Here is a 24530-nt window from a genome sequence, read left to right as displayed (position 1 = left end):
AATGCATTGGAAATTCAATCAAGATCTTGTCTCTGATAACAGACACATGCTATTGTCTCACAATTTTTTTTTTTTTATCAATAATAGATTAATCGTCAAATGAACTACTGAATTGTGGGTGGGTGCTTTGAGCCAAAAGGTGGACAGTATTATTCAAGATACTGTTTTCATGTAAGTTTTCTTATTGTGGGCAGATTGACTCTTGGAATATTGTGTGTCTGCTTGTGTTGTTGAGTGAGCACATACCTTTATCCATTTTCACAGTCCAGAAAAAATAATCTATGTTAATTCCCCCACAGACTTTTCCTCTCCAGGCATTATGACTTATTCTCCTTCTGTGATCCAAACTTGATGTGGCATCTTAGTAAATGATATGATAAATTGAGTTTTCCCAGCTGTGTTGACTCTGTTGAAAAAGAAAGATTGCCTAAAATTATGGATTTGAATCATCTGATAGCTATTGTTTGCATGTTTAGTTTCCCTTTCTTGCCCCACTTTTATTGTGAGCGGTGCTGAGCATGCATGATGCACCATGCAAGCCCTTGCTCCACCACCTGTGTTACTGCAGAGTAATTGAAAATTGTTACTAATGCTCTACCAAAGCACTAGTCCAGGAAGATGAGAGACTATTTTAGTAGAAAAATCCCACTGCCTCTGAAGCAAAGTAGCCAAGCTGCCTCTAACTGCAGCCACAGCCCACAACCAAAGGATGGTCCACATAGGAGCCTGGTGTGTGGAGGACTCCAGTGTTGCTGTAGTCTTTTTAGTTTTGTGTTTGTGTCCACAGGGAAGCAGGGCCATCCACAGTAATATCTTTGAAGAGGCAAGATAGCAATCGCCATTCTTTGGCCCTACGTGTTGTTCCCAGCTCACCCATTTTATCTCTAGCCTTGCATAAAAGGCAGACAGAGGTGCTGTGTCTCTATATGGTTCTTTTTTATTATTATTTCTTCATTCAGGTCATTATTGAGATCTGAATCCAGTTGGAGTTCACTTTGTAAAGGACAGATACAAGGAAAGGGGCGTGGCAGTCTGGCCTGCAGGGCACTGCCCTTTGACTAATCAGCCCAGGCCATCACCATCTTCAGTCAGTCCTGTCATCCACAAAGTACAGCAGAGATCAGTCCTGCAGATGCTCTTCTGAGAAGTAGTTGAGTGGGTGGCCATCACCTGTGCTGCCTTTGAGAAAATAGTTGGAGAAGTGATAATAATATTCTGGTTGGCAAAATGTGGTTTGGATCACAGTACAAAATACCTTGAAAACACTTTATTCTCGTTAGTCTGTCTTTAGTTGAACTTGAGTTAAGAAATTAATTAGATAAAGAATAACCACAGATTGACATTGAAAAATGGGCTTTCAACCTCTATAAAATTCCTTCTCAATTGGAGGAGGGGATGGGAAAATTCATAAACTTAAAATTTGTCAGAGGATCTATAATTTAAAAGATTAGATAAGAGGATATGTAATGTGATTGACAATGATATATGTGATATAAGTCACTCCTGTACCATTAGGATTTATCAGCAAGTAGCAATTAAAAGACAACTTTGAAAATATTTAATAAGCAGACTGCTTATCCATGGGGATTTTTTTCTGAACTGAACCTTTGAAAAACAACATCTGTGGGGCTATTTGTTTGTTGTTCTTTTTTCCTCGATCCAATTTGCTATGGTCAGAACATAGAAAACCAAACTCAAAGCCAGATTTCTTAATAGGATGACATTTGGACAGCTATTTTACTTAGTGATCCTGTGCAGTTTAGTAGCAAAGCTGAAATAAGTCCTCTTCTTTTAGGGGAAACAAGATGATATTCTGCTGAATGCTAGAATTTTATCACTTAAAAAAAAAAAAAAGCTGCTTGAGAGACCTAAGAATATAAAAGCATTTGAGATCTCAGAAGGAGTTTAAATCAATGCACTGCCACAGTTACAGAGCAGATGAAAGAGCCTGCTGTCTCAATTGCCAGGAAACTACTTAGAAACTCTCACTTTGATTTCTTCACGTAGTCCGTTACATTACTGCTAAATGCAATATATAGGGACATCATGACTTTGATGTTGTACAGCTCCAACAAATGGAAACTAATATGATAGAACAACTAAGATTTGTGGTTTTATGTGAATATACAAATATATCCCTATCTAGCTCCTTATGTACTATGTATCTCCAGGGGCTGTCTTTTCACCTATATTTTTATAAAATTATAATTTTGGTGTTTTATTCATGAATTCCAGTAAGTAATGCCATGTTTATGTAGTACCAAAAGCTCGTGGGGGAATATTGTTATTCTGAATTATTACTTTAGCAATATGTATTATTCACCAATTTAAAAAGAACAGTGTAGTTTTATACTTCTGTTTGTCAGTACTGGTCAAAACTCAATTCAGTGAGGAATTACTGATTTCATGCCTTTGGAAAACTTGATATTTTTAATCATAGGTATGGACAGATGGAATTGCAAGTCATGTTTCCATCCAAAGAGAGTAGAGATCTGATTTCCAGTTTTAGCAGAAAACCTTCAAGCAAGTCATACAAATATTAAGATTTTAAATTTGAAAAATCTGTGCTTGTTTGCCATTCATTAATAAACTTGAAATCATTTTGCAATAAGATGCTTCTTATAAAATTATAAATAAGTACCTATTTACTATGTAATACTTGCATCATATTAACAACTGAAGTTTATGGAAATAAAAACAGACAAGAAGCTCTGCAGAGTTCACAAGTTCTGGGTCTTCATGGTGACCCTACTACAACTAATCTTATGAGTTAGGGCATTGCAGTCAGTGTTTTAGTTTCATTGCATTCAATGTTTTAGGTTCCTCACTTATTGAAGAATTCGTAGCATCTCCTCTGTCTTCCTCTCAGAAGTGCTGTATGGAGTAAGTCAGATGATACTCGAGAGACAGTGCTGTAGCAGAGTCACTTTGGAGTAGGTGATGAGGCAGCTCTGCCTGCAACCAGCTTTGCATCATAGAAAGATGGTTCAACTTTCCGAATGCCTAGTCTGTGAAATAAGGAGGCTGGTGTGCAAACATCTAATAAATTTTCTTTAATTTTATTTGTGAGTGTATTTTAAAATTGTAAATCACTATATGAATATTTTTAACTTTGACTATCATTTAAAAACTATAAAGCAATGTATGAAATATCACAGATGTTTTATAAAGACAAATGTTTTAAAATAGTCTAACATTAATCAAAAATGATTAGTAGAGAGATCATAGGATGTTTTTATTTTTTCTGGGAAATCTTTTAAGAATTGGATAGAAGATCTTTATTAGTGTTTCAGAGCTGGACCAGGTTCATGGGAAGATGTTTCAACCCTTTCCAGCTACATAAGACTCTTATTAGTGTAATTTGGAATGAGAAAACCATTGCAGAGAAGTTTCCAATTTTGGCTTAAATGTAATTACTCTCCAGTATTCCTTTTACTAATGACTTTACAAGAACTTTGAGACTACTTTGTACTTAAAATATATACCTTACTTGCATATGTCCTGGATACATATATTTCCAAGATCTGAATTTTTAGTTTGTCTACCTATGTTATAAGAAATGCAAGGGGTAATTATGGTCTTGAGTTTGTCTGAATTGCATCTAATAGATCAAGATCTCCATTTTAAAACTTCTTCACATTTTAAAATATCATACGAAAAATGTGCTGCTCTGTTGCACAAAAGCATGTGCCAATGTCAGAGTGTTCTGCTTTTGCAGAGCTTTTCTTTGCCAAATTATTTACCAGAGATCACTCTTTTTAATCTCATTTTGATAGCTTCCTAATAAATTGCCTTTGACATTTCAGAGGAAGTTGGCTTTTTTTTTTTTAAACAGGAAAACTTTCCATTTGATTTGACTTTCCCTAGGCACTTTAAATTCTAGATTACTTGATAATATCGATGAGGTTTAGTGCCATTCTGACTGAGTGTTATAATTTCCACAAAACTTCCACCTTCATGTTGTAATTTAGTCTTTATAACAATCTGATGTTATCATCTACCTGTTTTAGATTGGGAAGAGGGGGGAAGGGACACAGAAGCTAAAAGAATAGCCCCTTTCACACCATTACTCAATGACTAAGGATCTCAGATACATGTACTCCAACAAGGTCAAAGCCATACACACACACACACACACACACACACACACACGCACACACATATACACACTGTATATACTATACACACATGTGTATATATGAAATTATTTAATGCAAATAAAAATAAGCTCTATGACCATTTTAGTAGCACTAGAATAAAAATACACTAGATTTAAAAAATTATATCATACCTAATTCATGCCCTAATGATTTATTCATATTATGAAATTTATTCCTGGCTCCAATCTAGCTTACTAAGTACTAGCTACTATTTGGAGAACTAAAGTATATTACCTTAGCTTCCTATGTGCTAAGTATTTAATCTCCATTTTTAAGTGAAGGAAGTTGCTCACAGATAAAAAGTTAGGATGTGGTTTGAACCCAATCCTGCCCTACCTCTATGTGTGTGCTCTTAACTTCTTAACTTGATGTGGCATTAAACCCAGCAGATTTGACTTTAAGAAATGGTACTTTAAGTCCAAACTCTTTCGTTTTTAAAATAAGAATATTACCCTCTATCCTGCCTAAATCAGGCTTATTCTGAGTACTGAAAGAAATAAGTCATGTAAAGGAGATTTTTAAGATGTACATCTCCACAAATAGCTAATTTATTATTCATCTGGACGATCTCATGTAATGAGAAAAATGAGAAAGGAATAGTCCCCCTCCCAGCCCTCTTTTTTACCTCCCAGGTATTATTTGTACAGTCACTTTGCAGAGACAGACCTTGGTTAAGTGTGCCTCTGCTCAAAGTGAAACTTCAAAGCACTGAGTCAACCTTGGTGGAGAGGGAACTTTCTGGCACATTTCGAGCTCTGCTGCAGAGGTGGCCATCACCTACCCAGCCCCACGGGGGGCTGGTCCTACTGAGAATCTAGAGGCCCCTTTTTAAGACAGCTTAGCTGTGGGGATACTCACACTTACACAAATAATTAATGGTGACAATAGTCCTTATAGTGGAACCTGATGCCCTGCTGCGAAGAAAGATAAACCAGCCTTCACCACAAAGAACTTACAAATTATCCTAAGCAAACATGTTAACAGCTATTAAGAGTCCTAATCAGAGCTGTTAAACAAACAATTAAGAGATGTCATATAAAATACACCCATTTAGGCATAGCAGCTACATGTTCGGAGTTTTAAAAGGGACCATTCACCTTTGAGATAGAGATGAAGCCCTCAATGAGATGTAAGGGTCATCCAACAATAAGACATCTTTCTGGGAAGACTCGGTTTCTGAGATCAGATCCCAAGGGCAGTGCTGTTTCCAATGGTCTGCTTGAGTCTGAAGATTTATTTTTAGTCATATTACTAACGCCAAAATTGTTTCTTCAAACATAATTTCTTATTATAAGTAGCACTTTTTTAAAGGACTATGAAAATATTGGTAAAATGAAGAAAAAATTGTCTAGAAATTTGCTTCACAGACAGCATTTCATCCTACCAATGCTTAAAACTGCTATTCTAGGTATGATCCAAAACATCACCATAAAATGGAAATTGGTCAAAAATGCACGACCCCATTCCAGGGTCCCACTCCAGACCAGATTTTAATAAAATCCCCAGACAATTGTATGTGTATCGGAAATTTTAAAGAAACATCAATGTGTAAATTTTCTACTATTAGAATAGTTTCTCCTTTGTCAAGGTCTATATCAGGAAAATTAATAGGTTTATTTTTAGCAGAGAGTACAAATTAAATTACTCACTTTCCGAAGGTACATAAATAATATGACATTTGTCATTTGATTAAATATAACTGAAGTGGTCCCTCCAGTATCCATGTCTCTTAGTGGACTCCAGCTTTGTCCCCCAACCCAGCCATCCTCAGTTGCTCTTTTTTCTTTTCCTTTTCTTCTTTTTTTTTGGTACTGAGTATTAAACTAAGGGGTGTTTTACCACTGAACCACATCCCCAGTCCCTGTTTTATGTTTTATTTTGAGAGAGGGTCTCTCTAAGTCCTTAGGGCCTCACTAAGTTTCTAAAGTTGGTCTTCAAATTGCCATCCTCCTACCTTAGCCTCCAAGCCACTGGGATTGCAGGCATGTGCCCCAGCTCCCTGCTCAGTTGCTATCTCATAGTCTCTTCTCCCTCTTCAGGTTTTGTATCCACTTGACATACTCACTCTAGCTTCCAATTATGCATAGCACTGACACTGTAGGATAAAGAAATAGGAGTGAAAAAGAGGAAGGCTTCTTAGCCTTAGGCCTCCCTGCATCCTTCCACAGTTTTGATACCAAGTTTACATTTTGAACACTTCACCCCTTGACCAAACCTACCATATACAAAGTGCACCATGTCTATGGATTAAGAGAACTAATAGCTTTGGTATCTTCTTATTAGCAAAAATTAGAGTGACTCAGATTAAATTTTACCATTCATTTCTTGCAAAGTATTTCCAGATTTCTTTTAGCAGCAGGTTTTCACAATAGTCAGGAACATCTTATAAAGTATGTGACATGATGTGATTTTCAAAATCTGATTTTTTTATGTTCATATGGTGAATTATTTTAAGACTTTAGTAAAAGCACACTCATAAGAATATACTATAAAAAATAGGATCTGAGAGTGAACAAAGAGGATTAAATAAAGCATCAGTTGACTTTTACAGCTTAAAAAATACTTGAATACCTGTGGAGGAAATTATAATGATGTTCTCTATAATTGTACTGTAAAAAAAAAAAAAAAATCAACTCTAAGAAAGCTATAACTGTCTTAGTTAATGCTCAAATTGTTCCAAGGCATAGATTCTTTGGTTCTATTGACAATTGTAAATGAGTCTCTACAGTATACATGTGGTATCCAATTGGAGAAATAACTTTGGAAATAATCACCTCAGAAGTTCTTTATTATTATTATTATTATTATCATCATCATCATTATTATTACCACCAGGAATTGAGCCCAAGTGTGCTTAATCACTGAGCCACATCCCCAGCCCCTTTTACTTTTTATTTTGTGAAGGGCCTTGCAGAGTTGCTTAGAGCTTAAGTTGCTGAGGCTGGCTTTGAACTTGCAATTCTCCTGCCTCAGCCTCCCAAGGTGCTGGGATTACAGGCATGTGCCACTGCGCCTGGCTAGAAGTCCTTCTCTAAATCCACATTTCTCAAGCTCTAACTTAAGTCCCCAAAACAGTCACAAAATCCCAAGTATAGTTTTATTGGAAGCCTCTGAGTTTCTCTAATTCAATCTTCCTTAATTTCTGTTTTATGACTTATTATCTCTCAAGAAATAAGGGGTGGGAAAGAGGTTTGTGTTCCTGGATTGTCCAGTATAGTTTGACATGATTAAGACAAAATCCCTTCTTGATTGCCACTCACTTAACATGTTTGTGATAAGTCCTGTGTTTGTGGGATGATATAATCAGCATAAATATGGTTCTGCCTTCCTTAAGCTTCAGTTTAACTTGGGAGCCCTATGTCAACTATGTAACATTCAATAACTGAAAGTCAAAGATGTCTGAGTGAATGAATACCTAACCTGCTCTGAGTTCCTGGAAGCTTCCCTGAAGAAGTGATGTTTACCAGGAGACTGAATAGTGGTTAGTGGTTAGCCATGCACAGAAGGGATGGACTTCTAGGCAGCAAGAACATCTTGTGGAAAAGCACAAATGAAGAGAAATCACATGGAAAATGTAAGGAAATGAGAAAAGACCTGGGTGACTGGAACATAGTGAACAAAAAAGGAGGACAGAAGCAGAGGAGGGTGAAGACATAAGCAGGGTAAATGAAGGTTGAGTTATGTGGATGAGCAGCACATCCCGGTAGAGGGAAGATGGAAGCTAAAATGTCTTCCTGCCAAATTTGCTCCTTGAACATTCAACCTATTTGACCTAATTTTTGACAGCTGTACTGAAGTATATCTGACATAAAATGAACTGTACATACATAAAGTATATATTTAATACATTTTGAAATGTGTGAATACCTGTGAGACCATCACCACAGCAAGTTAATGAAAACATTCATCATCTCTGGAAGTTCCCCTGTGCCCCTCTGCAGTACCTCCATCCTCACCACCAGCAACCCCAGGCAGCCATTTTTTCCACCATGCCTAGATCAGTGCCTGGTACCTAACATAAATATTCCTTGGAGTAGGAAAAGTGAATCTGTTGGAGAACGAGCTCTTGGTTTGATGTTGGGTTGGTTGCTCCATCTTTTCCAGGTGTGCAGTGCTGTTCAGAATCAGGATTTCACTGTGATTGAAGACTACTGCACTGGCCTCAAAGCCCTGCTGTATCTGAGCAGCATTGAAGAGCTAGGAGACTGGGATGGGCAGAGTCCTGCCACTGTGAGCCACCAGAAAGGGAAACCAGTTCCACGTATTGCTGAGCTCATGGGAAAGGTATGTGCTCACCTCCCTGATGTTATCCTTGAGAATTCTGCTTCAGCGTGTTGCTATTTCAGACTTGTTTGCCTTCCTACCTTCTCACTAACAGAGGAAATACAGTGCCTGCCGATGTGATTTCTGCAGTAGAATCATTCTGCAGCAGGCTTGATTACAGCTATATGATGGTCTGTGAGTTACCTTTTTATAAAACCAATATAACACAAGGTCATATAAAAGGAAAAGATTGAAGTTTGTAGTGTAAAGTGCCTCCAAATTCATGCTTACTGTGGTGATGACTGGCATTCTTTCTAGTGGGAGACTGGAGATTTCTTTATTCTTTAACAAGCTCTGGAAATTATAACGTTACCTTTCTATTTTCAAGACAATCAAATCACTGGAGTCCAGAATAATATGATGAAGTTTTTAAAATTAAAATCTAATCAGTATCTTTTGTAACTGCTTCTGCTGTGTGGTTAAACCTGGGCTCAAAAGGTTATATCCCAACTTTCTCACTAACAGTTATTTTCTGAGAAATATACACTACATTTACATTTTGTATAATACAGTGATTTTAGCAACTCTTTTCTAAAACAACATTCAGCATTTCGCCTTTGTATTTCCTTTGTGTTATTCTAAATAGGCAACCATTGTCAAAAGACATTTCTTGAGTCCTGAACGAGGGGAAGAAAAAAATTATCATTCTTAGTCTTTTCAGCTTGTCACTACATCAATAATTAACTTTAAAAAAAAAAAAGAGAGGCAGTATAAAAAGATTCTTTAAGGAAGCATTTAATAATTCAAATGAATCTTAACTTGAAACAGGTCACATGAAAAAGAATGGAAAACAAAAACCCTGGGTACTGTGCCTTGGATAACTGGGGGAGGGACTCAGCAAGAATAAGAGAACATCTTAAAACTGGCTGCTGATAATGGGAAATATCACAGTCCCTCTCCTAGCAGACAGCCAAAAATAAAGCCTTCTTGAAAAATAATGTGTATGATTGCAGGCCCAATGATGAGAAAGAAGAGAGAGAAAGAAATAAAATCTTACAATGTGGGTTCCAGGAAAATATCACGATGAATGACTCCAAGAGTGGCAATCAAACAGAAAAGCTGTGACATTAATATTTATAATATTATAATTAGCAAGACAGTGCCTAAGCAGCATTGTTAGTGTAACTAATCATATTATCATAAACTGAGTCTGCAGTATGTAGACAGTTCTTGCCTTTATCAATGACTATCAATATCCTCAGGTTGTTAATAACTAAAAAATAATTTTTTTCACAAATGACATTATACTCATTCAACGTAAATATCTCAAGGAAATTGCTTCTGACATGATAGTTTATGACCCTTTATAAAAGCATTGTCTCAAATTTGGGAGGTTGCCATGTGAGCTGAAATGAAAGTAGAAGCATTATACTGTAACATTTTGTCTTTAAAACACTTTCATACTCATTTCAAAACTTGCGTATTCAAAAAAGGATAGATAATGATAGGGACATGTGTGTCAATGACATAAGTGGAAACTGATTTTCTTTGAATCTATATTCAGGCTTAATTTTGGTAAGTCCAGCCTTCATCAGCATAAGTGTAATTTCCAGCATTATCAATTGTTAAAAAAAAATTTGCCTATGTGATTATAATAATGATTCATTTCTCAACTCTGAACTGAGGAGCAAGCAGATGGTCTGGTAATAAGTTTATGTTCCTAGATTGTCCAATGTAGGGCTGACATGACTAAAACAATAGGGGAATATCCCCTTTAGGTTAATTTCCCCAGAAGTAAATCAAAATGCTCTGATCCGGAATACAGGTGACTTCCTAATTGTTCATTCATTTTGTTGCTGGTGTGTGTGTGTACATGTATGCACACATGTATGTATGTCTTCCCAAGCAACTCATATATTCATTTACTAGCAAAAGAATGGCCTGATTCTTTTATACCTTATAGCATGAAGATGAGAGAAGGAGGTGTACCTTTCTAGAAAGACCCACTAGATATAGCTGACTTCTTAAGACAGGAAATGTTTTTTGGGAAGTACAATTTTTACTCTACTTCATCTTTCACATATAGTTGATCTCCTACTATTTGTGCTTACAAATCTCTGAGTTATGCATGAGAGAAATGTAGATTCCCAGGCCCAGCCATGCATCCTGATTTGGTGATTGGAGATTCAACCAGGAATCTTCATTTTCACACATCAATCCAATGAAGGGATGCAAGGATCTGTGTTGCCAAAAGAAATGAAAGAAAAAATAGCAGTAGAAAAGTCGGGGATGAGAACTTAGAAAGGAGCAGGACACAAACATCTCTGGATGGAGAAAGCTAGAAGTGAATGATTTTGAGCTGGAAAAGAAATAAAATAGAAAGAGGCAAGAGTAGAAATCTAACACCGGATTCTGAATGGCCAGAGAAGGGAGCTATCCAGTCAGGAACCTGCAAGTAGGCCAATAGTTGTTTAGCCGAGTTTAGGGTAAGACTGCTGGGCTTATATGAAGCTCCATTACTTACCAGCTAAGGCAATTTGTGTAGGTTACTTAACCCCTCTAAACCTGTTTCCAAAGCTTCAAAATGATGATAACCACAATACAGGGCCACCATACTTAAAAATTTGGAACCCAGCAAAAGCGCTGAAATCAAATATTTTTACATACTATATTTGGCAGAAAACCTGACCTGAACTGATGTGAGGCTATTATAATCTGTATTTATTCTTCTTAGAGAACGTTTAAATCTTTATTACAGAGAGGCTAATATGTTTGGTTCCAGGTTGCTGGCCAACACTTCGTTGGGAGTAGAGGTGGGAGTATTTGATAAACTGTGACATACAGACCATTTTACTTTTCTAACCTCCAAAACACAGCTCTGAGTCAATACATGTAGTCCAGGAGTTTTAAATAAGGGCTTGTAAGAAGTATCATGATAATATATTTGCAAGTACACATTAATCCAGAAATTTTTCTTTGGAATTGGAGGCAAAATATATATTTTAGTAATAGAAATATGAAAATATTACTATTGGGCATTTTCATGTGTGGGAAAGAATAATTATGTCAAGATTATTTGCAGAAGAAGACATGAAAGAAATGGAGCACTCCATTATTTGAATAGCAAATTTTGCAATCAGAAAAGAATGGAAAGAAATGTCCTCATGGTTCTGTGCTGGGGACGGGAGTAGCACCCCTAAGCAAGACTACTGAGAGCCTTGGAATGGAAACAGCAGAATCCAAACCTGCTGATTTGATGATTTGATAATTTTAGTTTTTACTAAAGTTTTCCAGTGTGGAGAACAAAGTATTCAAAAGGAATGTTCAAAAAAGTGTTCATCTGCACACTTTTTCACATGCTGTTTCTAGCATCTGGAGCAGCTATCCAATTCACTGAGGAGAAATTCTCCAGCACCAACTTCTCTTCAAGTTACTCCCTGCCCTCTACACCAAAATTATTTCTCCTACTTTTCCTGAACCTCACTTGCAACAGGTATCACACAGCAATTAAATTTTTACATGGCTTTTTATTCTGCTGCAGAGGTCGGTTGTCTCATCCATCTTTCTATCCCAGTCAGGGCTTAATAAATGTTGATCAAATAAGTGGGTAAATGAATACATGAATGTTATAAGAAGATGCCATGGTGGGGTAGCATTTAGAGTTAATAGTCCCTTGACTACTAGCCATTAGTTTTTTCATTGCACCTGAAAGAATGTCAGAAGAAAGAACTTTTGAACTTAAACTTCCATTTTGTGTATGAATCTAGTTTAGTAAAATCAGAGGGTAAGAAACCTGAATAGAAAGGGTGAGGTAGGCAGGTGAACCACATTTATGCTTCCTTGATATAGCAAAGTGTGCCTAGATTATGAGCTTCTTGAGAGCCCAGAACACATTTTTAGTGCCAGTGCCTACCACAGTGTCAGTAAGATCTACAGAATGGTAACTCAATTGCTGAATGATGATGATCAATCACTAATTTATTTTAATATTTGCCTTAAATTTCACTTCTTTTGTAAAGCAATTTGTGTATCTTCCTTTCTCTCTAGAAAAGTCATATCACTTCTTCTCTGTTCTCCTTGCTCTTTATTCATATAACTAGTATTAATAATTTTAGTCTCCAAGTTGTCTACTCATTCACTGCTGCAACTCATTATGAGCATTTTAAGACCAGAGATCATGTCTTATTTATACTGGAGCTTCAAGCACCTAGAACAATGCTACATGTTTATAGAATTAAATTGCACAAAGTGTCTGTGGTGTTCTTATTTAGGAGAAAAAAAGAAAGCCATTTATAATTAAAATTCCAGCCAGGCACTTTCAGGAATAGCAGTCATTTTAGAAGAAAACAGCAAACGTGCCAAATTACTTTCAGTAGATACTAAAACATGATGAAATACACATTAATAAGTCAACATAATCTGTGCTCATTAAAAGACCTTTCTTAGGTTAAAATCAGAAATGCTTTCATGGAACTTGTATAGTAACTCTGAAAATAAGACTTTGTTTTGATGGTAAAAACTAAAATTATATCCATATGTCCAGATGCATCATTCTTATTTATCTTAAAACCAAAAGAGACACAATGTCATAGAACTACTTTATATGGTTGTGGTAATTTTATATGTTAATATCTAACTATCTAACAAGTTTTCCAGTGTGGAGAACAAAGTATTCAAAAGGAATGTTCAAAGTCAACAGTATAACCATTACAAAGGGCCTGATATTAGCAACCTCAAAAGAACAACAGAGTATTTCCTTTTTACAACCTGAAAGTTAGTAATACTGCGAGAGTGTCTCAGAGGTAGAGTGACTTTCTAGCTTGTGCCAAGCCCTGGGTTCCATCCCCAGAGCTGCAAAAAGAGAAAACAAACAAAAAAAAAAAAAAAAAAAAAGAGAGAGAGAGAAGGAAAAGATTGTGCTGTGTTATTTATTTATTCCAAATTGAGGTATCATTTATATAGAGAAAAAATACACAGATCTCAAATGAACATTTAATGAGTTTTGATAAATGTACATGCCATGAAACCCTGTTAAGGTATAGAACATTGCCAACACCTCAGGAGATCCCTTGCATACTTTCCCAGATGTCTTCTGTTCCCTAGCACCACCAGTAACAAGTACCATCTATTTTCTATCAACATAGATTAGCTTCTTCATGTTCTTTAACATTATTCAAACAAAGTATGCCTTTTGTGACATCTTTCACTCAGCACAGTGTTCCAGAATTTATCATATTGCTATGCATCTTATAGTTCACTTCTTTTTATTGGTAAATAATGTTGTTTTATAAAGGTACTATGATATGTTTATTTGTTTCAAATGGCATTTGAAGGCTGGGGCTGTGACTCAGTGGCAGAGTGCTTGTCTAGCATGGGTGAGGCACTGGGTTCAATCCTTAACACAGCATACAAAAATAAGCAAATAAAGGCATGCTGTCCGTTTACAACTAGAAAAAACAAAACTGCCTATAATAATCATATAAATAAAGAAAAACATTAAAAATGGCATTTGATATGTTTCTACTTTTTTTTGGTAGTATAAAATATTTTATAAGCATTCTTACATAATTCTTTTTTGTAACTATATATTTCTGTTTATCTTGGATAACACCTAGGACTGTAATTTCTTTTGGACATAAAGTAGATATACAAATTTTACCAAAAAATTTCAAAACTGATTTCCCAAAATGTTTGTACCATTTTACATCCCTACCAGATGTGGGTAGGTGTTTAGTTCTTCCACATTCCAACCAACAGTTAATATGCTCAGTCTTTTAAATTTTAGTCATTCCAGTATATGGATATGATAACTCACTAAGATTTTAATTTCATTTCCCTGATAATGAGATTTAACACTTTGCATCTGTATTGACTATTCATATATTTTCTTCTTTCAGTGAAATATCTGTTCAAATCCTTTGCCACTTTTTAATTGTTCTTATTTGAAATTTAGGGGTTCTTTATGTATTCTGGGTATACGTCCTTGCATCAGAAAAAGCATTTGATAAAATCCAACATCCACTCATAATGACCCTTAGCAATCCATTAATAGAAGGAAATTTCCTCAATCTATAAATATGTGATAGTATCATCCTTGAAGTTAAAACAATAAATTATTTTCTCTTAAGATCAAAAATTAGGCAACAATTTCCACTCTATTCACTTCTATTTATTATAGTAGGGTCCTAACCAAGGCAACAACATAAAGAGAAATAAGTGAGTGATATCTAGGTTTGAAAGGAAGGATTTAAACTCTCTTAATTTGCAGATGGTAAGATTGTGTACATAGAAAATCCTAAAGAACCTGTGAAAACACAATTAAAATAATAAGAGAAGTTGGCAGAATTTTGTGATACAGAAGCAATATGCAAAAGTCAGGTATATTTCTCTGTGAACAACTGAAACAATAAACAGTGGAAATTAAATTTTAAAATGTCATTTACTACAGTTGCTACCATTAAACAATGATTTGAAACAAATTAAAATATATGCAATATCTGTATGCTTCAAACTACGAAGGATTGATGAGGAAAAATTTTAAATTGTTGATGATGATTTAAATTTTAAATTGTTGATGAGATCTGTGAAGATGTCAGTTCATTCTGAACTGATCTATATATACATCATGATATCAATCAAAATTCCAACATGAATTTTTATAAAAGTTGATGATCTGACTTTAAAATTTGCATTGGAACTTAAGGCACTAGGATCACAAAAACAAAAACAAACCCCTTGAAATGGAACAACAAACAAGACTTGTCCTATCTTTTCTCAAGATTTTCTATAAATGTACGGTAATCAAGCAAATGTGTTTGGGTGTCAAGATAGACAAATAGATCAATGGAACAGATAGAAGTACAGAAATAGACCCACACTTACACACTCAATTGATTTTTCACAAAGGTACAAAACAAGCCAATGGAAGAAGGAAAGTCCTTTCAACAAATGGTATTTGAATTAAAGGAGATTAATATTTTCAAAAATGAACCTCATGCCTACCACACATAGGACAAAAAATAATTCTAAGTATATACATAACAGGTAAGACAAGACTCATTTTTAGAGCAAATTTAGCTTCACAGAAAAAGTTAGCACAAGGCATATACCCCATGCCTCTACACTATAAATTTTTAAAAGAAAAACATAAGTAAATGTCTTCATGACCTCAGGGCAAGGAAGAATTTCTTGGACTGGATACAAAATCCAATAACCAGACAAGAAAAAAAAATTGATAAATTATGCTTCATCATGGTTAACTTTTGCTCATCAAAATAAAGTAAAACCTCAAGTCACATAATCGGAGAAAATATCCATAACCTTTGTATATCACAAAGAACTTGTGATCAAAACAAATGTATATAGCACTTTAAAATATATCCTGAAGTAATTTGAAATAATTTAATCTTATCAACTAGTATTGTTCTAGAATCTTAGAATGAGATACTTATTTTTATGTATCTACGACTAGGCTTTTGCAACACACCCCCATCTATCTGCAATAATCTTTTCTCTGCTCTTTCTCTAATAGCTATTTTCAGACCTCACCCATTAAAGGGAGAATAGAGGGAGATGAAAGCTATTTTCCTTCAAGTTCACTTCATGGCTCTGTGGTCCTTGTCCAGTTATCTTCTTCCATTGCATCTCTGTCCCTGCAGTTATTCTCCCTGGGACTGCCAGATGGTTATACCATTCTGTTAGAAAAGTTCCAGATGACATTTACATTTTTCTGTTATTTGGGTGATGATTGAAATAGAAAATATTATTACTGACATCACTTTCTATGACTATAGCCAGACTAAATGAGGCTAAATATTTTTAATGCCTTAGTTTATTTCAGAGGATGTGGCAAAAAGAAGAGAGAGAGAGAGAGAGAGAGAGAGAGAGAGAGAGAGAGAGAGAGAGAGAGAGAGAAGAAAGAGAGAACAAAAGAAAGAGAAAAGAGAAAGAGAAAAGAAAAATGTACCAATGTCTCAAAATTCAAATTTTCCAAAATTACCAGATCAGTGTGTACTGCAGATTTCAGAGGACTTAACCTACATTCCTAAATATCATCAGGTAGTTTGATTCATTTCTTAGATGCTAGAAAAATCAAGAAAAGGACAAAAGAACAGACACCTATTTCATAAATGGGGATTATTCCTGCTTAGAGACAAAAACTGTTGGATAGATTTGAATACCCCCTTTTGTAACTCTGAGCTTCTGGTGATCTTATCAGTTGCAGTGATCCAATAGAGAAGTCACTGTGGTGTAATGTAATGAGTACTACAGCAAAGAGCACAGTTCTGGGCTCAAATTTAGTCACAGTGATTTATTATTTGATGAACTTGGGCAAGTTACATATGCCCTGTTTCTCCCATTTCCATAAAGCAAGTTGACAATAATATCTTTTCCACAGATATTTTGTGAAGATTGGAAATAATCTACATAAAGTGTCCAGCATATAGTAGAAAAACAATACATGGTAGTTATTATCATTATTTATAAAATGAAAAGGGATAGATATAGATATGTAACTATGAAATAACATTGGATATATAATATAGCCTTGTCCAAAATATATGGATAATATTGGGGTAGATATAAACATTTGAGAAGCACTTGAATTAACTTCTTCTACCTTTTGTGTGGAATTTCCACATAATACTTAGTATCATTTTTATAAGTTCTCTTAACCTTCTATTATAAAATGATTTTACTAGCATAGTTTTGTTGGATATGGTCAAAAGCTAGCAGCTAGCATCTTTGTCCTTTGAAGCACCCTTTCACCTAAAATTTCTAAACAATACAGAAGGATTCACTTCACAGGTAAAAACGGAAGAGAAAATCAGTTAATTTTAGGTTTGGGCAGTAAATTTTCATGAGTGGGTCCATCATTATTCCTAAAGTAGACAGAAAGGAGGTACCTACTACTATTGACAAATTAGAAGTAATAATCTCTGAATTTAACATGAACTATTAGAAGAGGTGCTGGTAGGAATCCCTCATATTATGGGAAGAGGGAGTTTTGCATTACTTATAACCAGAATTTTTTGTAAGGCCTATAAGCCTTCCCAGCGTGGTTTCTCCCACCCTAGGGGTAAGTTGGTTCATTTCACAGGGCAACTCTAATCAGTCAGTAGTGCCTGCCAGGAACCCTGTGTTGAGGATGCTTGTGATGCAAAGCCAAGCCCAGCAGAAGCGTGTGATCACTTGTCAATGCCTGTGTGGGCACGGATGCGGGATGAGATGTTGCAGAACATAACTTTCCACTTCCGAGTCTGATCTGGAGCAATGACAGGTCAGCTGGTCTGGGAACTGGGGCAGCAATGTGATTTTAAATTTGCTCTCATTACAACTGCCTTATTGCAGCCCACCATCGCATGCCTGAAATAGGAAACAAGTCACCAATATTTTCATTGTTTTGTCATTCTCCCACCCATTTCTTTCCTTAGTCCAAGATGCTTACAAGGAAATATGATTCCTCATTTTTCCTTACCACATAAAATTGATATCTAATTACCAAGCACAAATGTAATTATTTCCTTTGTCACATTCATAAAAGTAAGTGGTTAAGTATAATTCCTCATACTTCATCAAATATAACTACTTTAATCAGAATGCATCTCATTAATATTAATTATATACTTAAAACTTGGGCAAAAGTGCTTTTCATCTTCAACACAACTTACCCATTAATTCTGATGTTACTTTTAAACCATGAAAAAAATTAGAATTTTTATCATTATGGGTGGAGATTGAGAATCTTAAAAGGTATAATTACCATAAGCATGTAAATTAAAATTGAAGTTCAAATTCTAACCTTGAACTTCTCCCCTACTCTCCTTCTAAAAATGGACACTAACAACCAAACAATTAATATTGTTCCTAATCATGATTTTATGGAATAAAGCAAAATATCTCTGTAATTCTGACTTAGGTCCCTGAGACTCTTTCTGAGAAAAACATGAATTTGTTTTATCTTCAGTTGAGTCCATCTGTCCATTTGAATGATGGGAATATTATATTAAAGATATATTTTTCTGGTGATTATAGAAGTCAAAGAAATCATTTTGATAATGTAAAGAGTCAACAGAAATTTTAATTATATTGAGATTTATGCTAGTGTGTCTTAATCTAAGATTTGAGAACAAAATTAAATGTTTTCCAATTCAAATAAAAATGGGGGATTTAATTTACAAAAGTTTTTTAAAAGAAAAAATAGATATTTATTTATTTATTTACTTACTTACTTATTTATTTTTGTGGTTTGGGGATTGAACTCAGGGCCTTCTCCATGCAGGGAAAGTGTTCTACCAACCAAGCTATATCCCCAGCCCTAGATTTATTTTTTAATCTCAAAATGATATGGATCATAACTGCTGTTGAACAGCTTTACTGGAACACCAGAATCTTAAGAAGGATAGGCCAAGCTATCTTCAGTGTAACTGAATAATTGGCAACCTCACATTTTAAATATTCAGATGAAATATCTATTGCCTTCTTCTCCTTAGAAACCTGATTACTCTATTTGGTTACCTGTATTGATCTAGTTAACCACCTAATTCCCAAATGCCCGGCCTGTTTTCTGCTGCACCATCTTGGGAATCAATCTCATTAGTACCTCGAATCCATACCCTATAACCGTTCTGTGCTTCACAGTGACAAGTAACCCTCTAGAAATGTGTTGGAGGAGGTGTGCCTACAGCCTGCAGTGGGGATGTGATTGAGGCTGCACAGAGCGCCCTTTGATTCGCAGCTGCAGGTGCTCTGTGAAGTTGCCTCTTAGACTGAAAGTGCCCCAGAGCCTTCCTGCCCAGCCCCTCACACCTCCTTGGCCATTCTGCTGTGGTCTCTTCCCAGCAAACAAAGACCAGGCCTTTTGAAGATTTATTGCCATACATCTTTAAAGCGTTTCCACTTGTCTCTGTGCTTATCAGTTTCATCCCATTTTATCCCAAACTATAAAATCTTTCCTAGGTTCTCTACAGACAGTTATTCCCTCCCCATGCCCAGTTCAACTGAGTGGTAGAATGTCACTAATCATTTTGTGGTTGTCAATCTGGGCATCTTTCAAGCTCTAGATGTTACCACACCTTTCTTACCATTTAAAGTAAGTCCCAAATTAAACCAGCTTTTGTAAACATATGGCATTAATGATCAACCAGTCCTCCTATGAAAATAAAATGATTCTAGGCCTACTGCATGCAATTTCCACAGGATGCAGAATAAACCTGCCTTGCTATCCAACTCTGTTCAAACCTTTGGTGTTGGTGGTCCCTGTCACTAATGCTCATTAGCATTTCCTGCTTTTCAAACCATTCTGGTTCTGCAAGAGAAGTTAGCCTCTTTGCCCCTGGTCTAGTCAATGAAATGTGAGCAGTGTGGCATGGGACTCTTTGAGCAAAAGTATTTAAGAGCTAATACCCAGTTCTCCATGCTTTCTTTCTTTTTCACAGAAAACAAGTCTCATGTTGAGATGGTGGCAACCTTAAATGAACAGCCTAGATCACTGAGCACCACACACTGGAGAGAGATGAACTTTGTTAAGTCACTGAGATTTCAGGGTTGCTTATTACCACAGTGTGACAAGCCTGTGAGGGTTAATATAGAATGCCAGGTAACTTGGAGCTATTGCCAGAGGACTTGATAGTTCTTTAACCCTCTGAAAAACTGTAAAATGGAAGAGTTCATCTTTAGTGTCCTCTGTTCCCTTTCTCCACTTCTTCCACTGCTGGCAGCTGGTGCCACAGTGCAGCTTCCTGTTATATCATTCCACCTGTGGTCAAATTTCTTGGCAAAGTTCCCAAAACTACCAAAGAGCCTTTCTTTCAATATCATAAAGCTAAAAGGTTTATTTCCCCATTGGGGTTAGGAGGTGTGGCCTTCAGGAGGCAAATTGTTCATGAGGTATTAGTGCCCATATGAAAGAGACTCCAGGCAGACAGCAGGCCATCATGTGAGGGTCCATCCGTGGGGAAGCAAGCCCTCACCTGATACCAAATTTCCTGGTACCTTGATCTCCAACATCCCAGATTCCAGAATGGTGAGAAATTAATGTTTTCCGTTAGTGGTATTTTGTTATAGAGTCAGAACAGACTAAGACAGGCTGATCCTAAATAAGTTATTAGAGAAATGGTCAACAACTGGTCTAACCCAACTGAGGAATCAGAACAGAGTTTGCCTTACTCACAGCTGGTTGGTAGGAAGCCCTAGGCATCTTAAAACCTTTGTTTTATCCCCTATTTCCTGATCCAAAAACCCAGGATAAAAATGTATGTCTTACAGGATTGTTGAGATAAATAGAGGGACTGATTTTCTCCTTCTTTTCACCACTCAGGTTCTTGTAGATATCCCCTCTACTCACTGGCCCTCATTCCTTTCTTGCTTTTCTGTCTCCAGCTAATCTACCCACTTCAACTCCAAAAATTACTAAAGCTGCTCTTGCTAAAGTTATCAGTGATTTAGAGATCACCAAATCCAGAAGACATCCCCCAGTCTTTATTTTATTAGATCTGTATTCAACAACTGAACACTCCCGCATATTTGAAATTTCTTCTTTGATATTTAAACAATCTTATCTTTTGGCTTTTCATATTTTTTCCTAAGCAAACAATTATTAGCACCTACTATGTCCAGGACTATTAATATTAGTATAACATAACTGTGCCCTTAAAAGGATCACAGAGTAGGCAATGAAAGAGCTATTTATAATACGGCGTGAATATTGAAATGATACAGAGATATGCACATGATAGCAAGCATGAAGGACAGTTTGAGAATATTTTCCAGAATAGTTGGAAACCTCAAGTCTAGTAGGAGTGGGAAGAATACCCTGAGCTAAGGCAGAAAACAGCAAAAGTCTTGAGATAACAGCATTTGTGTGTGTGAAGAGAACCTTCTTGGAGTTAACTTTTTAGGATACTCCTCCGCAGCCACATGTTTTTTGTCCTTTCACTACCCATGTTCCCCTGTCCATGGCTCACAAATGACTGCATATGTTCATCTGACCCATGAAACCAATTTTACACTTTGTTATCTTCCATGTCTCTATTTTCACCAAAGACCTCCCTCTGTACCCTACACACCCATATATTCAGCTTTCTGGTGGACTTTATCACCCAATAGCCCAGATCAGTGCTCTTTCTGCAACCTAGGAATAAAACAACAGTAGTGATTATCCCTGACAATTATATAAGCACTTTATAATTTACAGAGCACTTTGGCATACATTATCTCACCAGCTGCTTCCTTAATGTAATAGCAGCAGTGGGCAAAAAACCGTGTCACTGCCGACAGCTCTTTTCTGACCTTGGTCTCCCAGCCCCACCTACTGAAAACATGAGAGCAGCTGGATGAGAGCTGATTAAAGGCTGGAAGCTGACCTTGTGTGGGGACCAGGGAGTGTGACAGCAGTATTTGCCACCTCCACCTTCTCCATCTCCATAGGGGCAATAGAGCAAGCCAGAGGTTTCATGGCAGTCTGTGGGAGGCTGCGCGTAGCAGCGAGGCTTCTCATGGTCTGCCTAAGCCCGGGCTGAGGGTGGCAGGCATCAGCTCGTGGGAGGTTAAAGCACTTACCCACTCTCCCCCCACTTTTCTGATTTCTCATTTCTTCCATGCATTAACCATCATTTTGAAAGTTTCACTGGGTTAATTAAATTCTTCTAGTGTTGATGCTAAGAAAGCTGAAACATTTTCAACTGAGATTGACACTACTCAAGACATAGGCTTCACTGATGTTTGTTCAGTAACACTCCAATATGTCACAGGATTGCTGAGAGAACATCTGAGAGCTATAATGAGCTAAAAGTCAAGTACAGGGGAAAATGTGTTCCAGACTGCTGCAGATGTTCCTCAAATCAAATCATATTTCTGTGAAATGCCATATAGAATATTCAGCTGTTGAGAGATGCAACATGAAAGGACAGTTCAATTGATTTGCACTGTGTTTTAAAATTTTATTTAGCCTAAATCATATGGAATGGGATTTTTCTTCACTTTTGAATCAATTAATAAGAGATGCATTTGAGTCTAATGAGCTTCAAGGATGATCTTCCTGGGCTAAGAGGAATGCATTAACTAATTTAGGTAGGAGTGAAGACCTGCAGAAGGTGGCAGTTGTTAGGGAAATGAGGTGGAATTGAAGGACAGATGTTCTTATCCCTTTGGAACTAGAATGAACCAGGTCCTTGTTGAATTAATTCACCAAGATTCTGAAAAATCCATCTGTGAGCTCCGTTGCTAGTGTACATCCCGCCCCTTCTAGGAAACTCAAAAGGAGGTTTGGCAGAGAGAGTTCAAGGAAATGTTAGATGCATCTTTTTCATCACCAACGGTGTATCGTATCACACAGGATCCTTACACATCATTGTGGTTTTGGTATTCTCAGTTTCTTTAGGAATAGTATTCTCTTAAATAAAGGTCTGTACTGGGTGAGAACTAACAACCTGGTTAAGGAAAAAGAGAGACAAAAATGTCTAGGTGAGATTATGAAGTGCAACAATACCACCATGAGATACTACTTCACACCTATTTGGAAGAGAACAATTTAAAAGACTGTCAATACCAATTGCTGGTAAGGATGTAGAGCAACTGCAATTCTCATATTTGGCTAAGGGTATATAAGATGGTGCAACTACTTAGAAAAACTCTTCATCATTTTCCTATAAGACCCAACACTTCTACTCCTAGGTATTTATTCAAGAGAAATAAAAGAAATAAAAGCACACATTAATGAAGTTTTAAGATAGAGGAATCTCAGAACAGGTTAAGGGAAAGAAGTCAGACACCAAATAAAACTTAGTAATCTCATTAAGTGTGGAGTTTAAGAATTAAAGCAGCAAATCTATATTATTAGAAGTCAGAACAATTTTAAGTAATAATTAACCAGAAGGAGGCACAGGACAATTGCCAGAAATGATATTTTTATCTTCTATCTTGACTGTGGGGATAGTTTCATATATATATATATATATATATATATATATATATATGTGTGTGTGTGTGTGTGTGTGTGTGTGTGTGTGTGTGTGTGTCTAAATTCCTCTAACTCTATGCTTACAATATGTGCATTTTGCTGTGTATGTAAATATACATAGATCCATTCAGTTACATTGTTTAAAGAAAAGCAGACAACTCATTCTGAAAGAAACTAGAGAGTAGTCATTTATAATATTTCCAGGGATAAATAAGATGTATCATGTAAGAAACTTACTAAAGACATTTTTTTATGTCCAAATTACTTTTAATTAGGTCACCTTTAGGGACTAAGAACCTTATGAAGTTAACCACTGGAAAAGAGTAACTAGAACCTAGATAAAAAAAACTTTGGCTGGAAACTAGCTTAAAGAAAATGGATGGCTGGGGGCATAAACAAATGCATTTCTCTCTGCCGGCTTGCCAGAAGCTGGGTATGGAATCAGCATACTTTAGGCCGTTCGCATCAGGGAGGCTGGCTAGGGCTTAGAAATCTAGAAGGGACACATCTGGTTCTTGAGGAGTGGTGTAGGCAGAGGACGTGCCATCACGATTCAAATGAGAAACTGCTTCTTCAAGCTAGAAAATTTGATTAGGTCCTTTGGTAGGCCTTGAACTTGCTTTGCTTTGTAGGATAAGCCGGTGCCTGCAGCCTCTGTTAACAAAAGCTGGCCTTGCCTCAGGCCAAAGCTTCCAGAACAGAACCTGAAATTGATTGCTGATATGGAGGGTTACATGCAGGGCTGGGCTCTTTTGCCCTTGTGTCCTACCCACCCTTACACAAACAAACCCAGTGGGAAATTTGTTGGGAAATTTTCAACTGAATATGTTTCTAATGTATTAATATATGCATCAACATTTTGTCTTTTAATAGCATTACTAATGGATAATAAAATTATAACTTTTATAGAACCGAGACAAAACACTTGAGGTTGAATTTCCATTCATTCCAAGTACATTCTGTGCATTTTGTACAATACTGGGAATTTTAAAGCGTCAAAAACTATATTTTGATTCTGGTATTTCTGTATGCAAGTTTCTGCCTTTGTACTTTCTATTGTCTAAAATGCATCACCTAGAAAATTATGATTAAAAATAAGTATCACATCTTTTCTAAACTCACCTAGCTTTTGTGACAGATTCCATTTT

General features: G+C 36.3%; 1 protein-coding gene across 3 annotated transcripts in view; it reads left to right on the top strand.

Annotated features, from left to right (window-relative positions):
- Positions 1 to 24530, top strand: part of DPYD (dihydropyrimidine dehydrogenase) — an 845662-nt gene that overhangs the window by 728165 nt on the left and 92967 nt on the right. For all 3 annotated transcript variants that reach the window (XM_079105431.1, XM_079105432.1, XM_079105430.1), the window contains one exon: positions 8265 to 8444. In XM_079105431.1, the coding sequence (XP_078961557.1) occupies positions 8265 to 8444 (180 nt within the window). The remainder of the gene's footprint in view (positions 1 to 8264; positions 8445 to 24530) is intronic.

The sequence above is a fragment of the Sciurus vulgaris genome, assembly GCF_902686455.1.
Source record: "Sciurus vulgaris genome assembly, chromosome: 1".
NCBI lineage: Eukaryota > Metazoa > Chordata > Mammalia > Rodentia > Sciuridae > Sciurus > Sciurus vulgaris.
The sequence above is the reverse complement of the archived record's forward strand: the minus strand, read 5'-3'. Positions and strand labels throughout refer to the sequence as shown.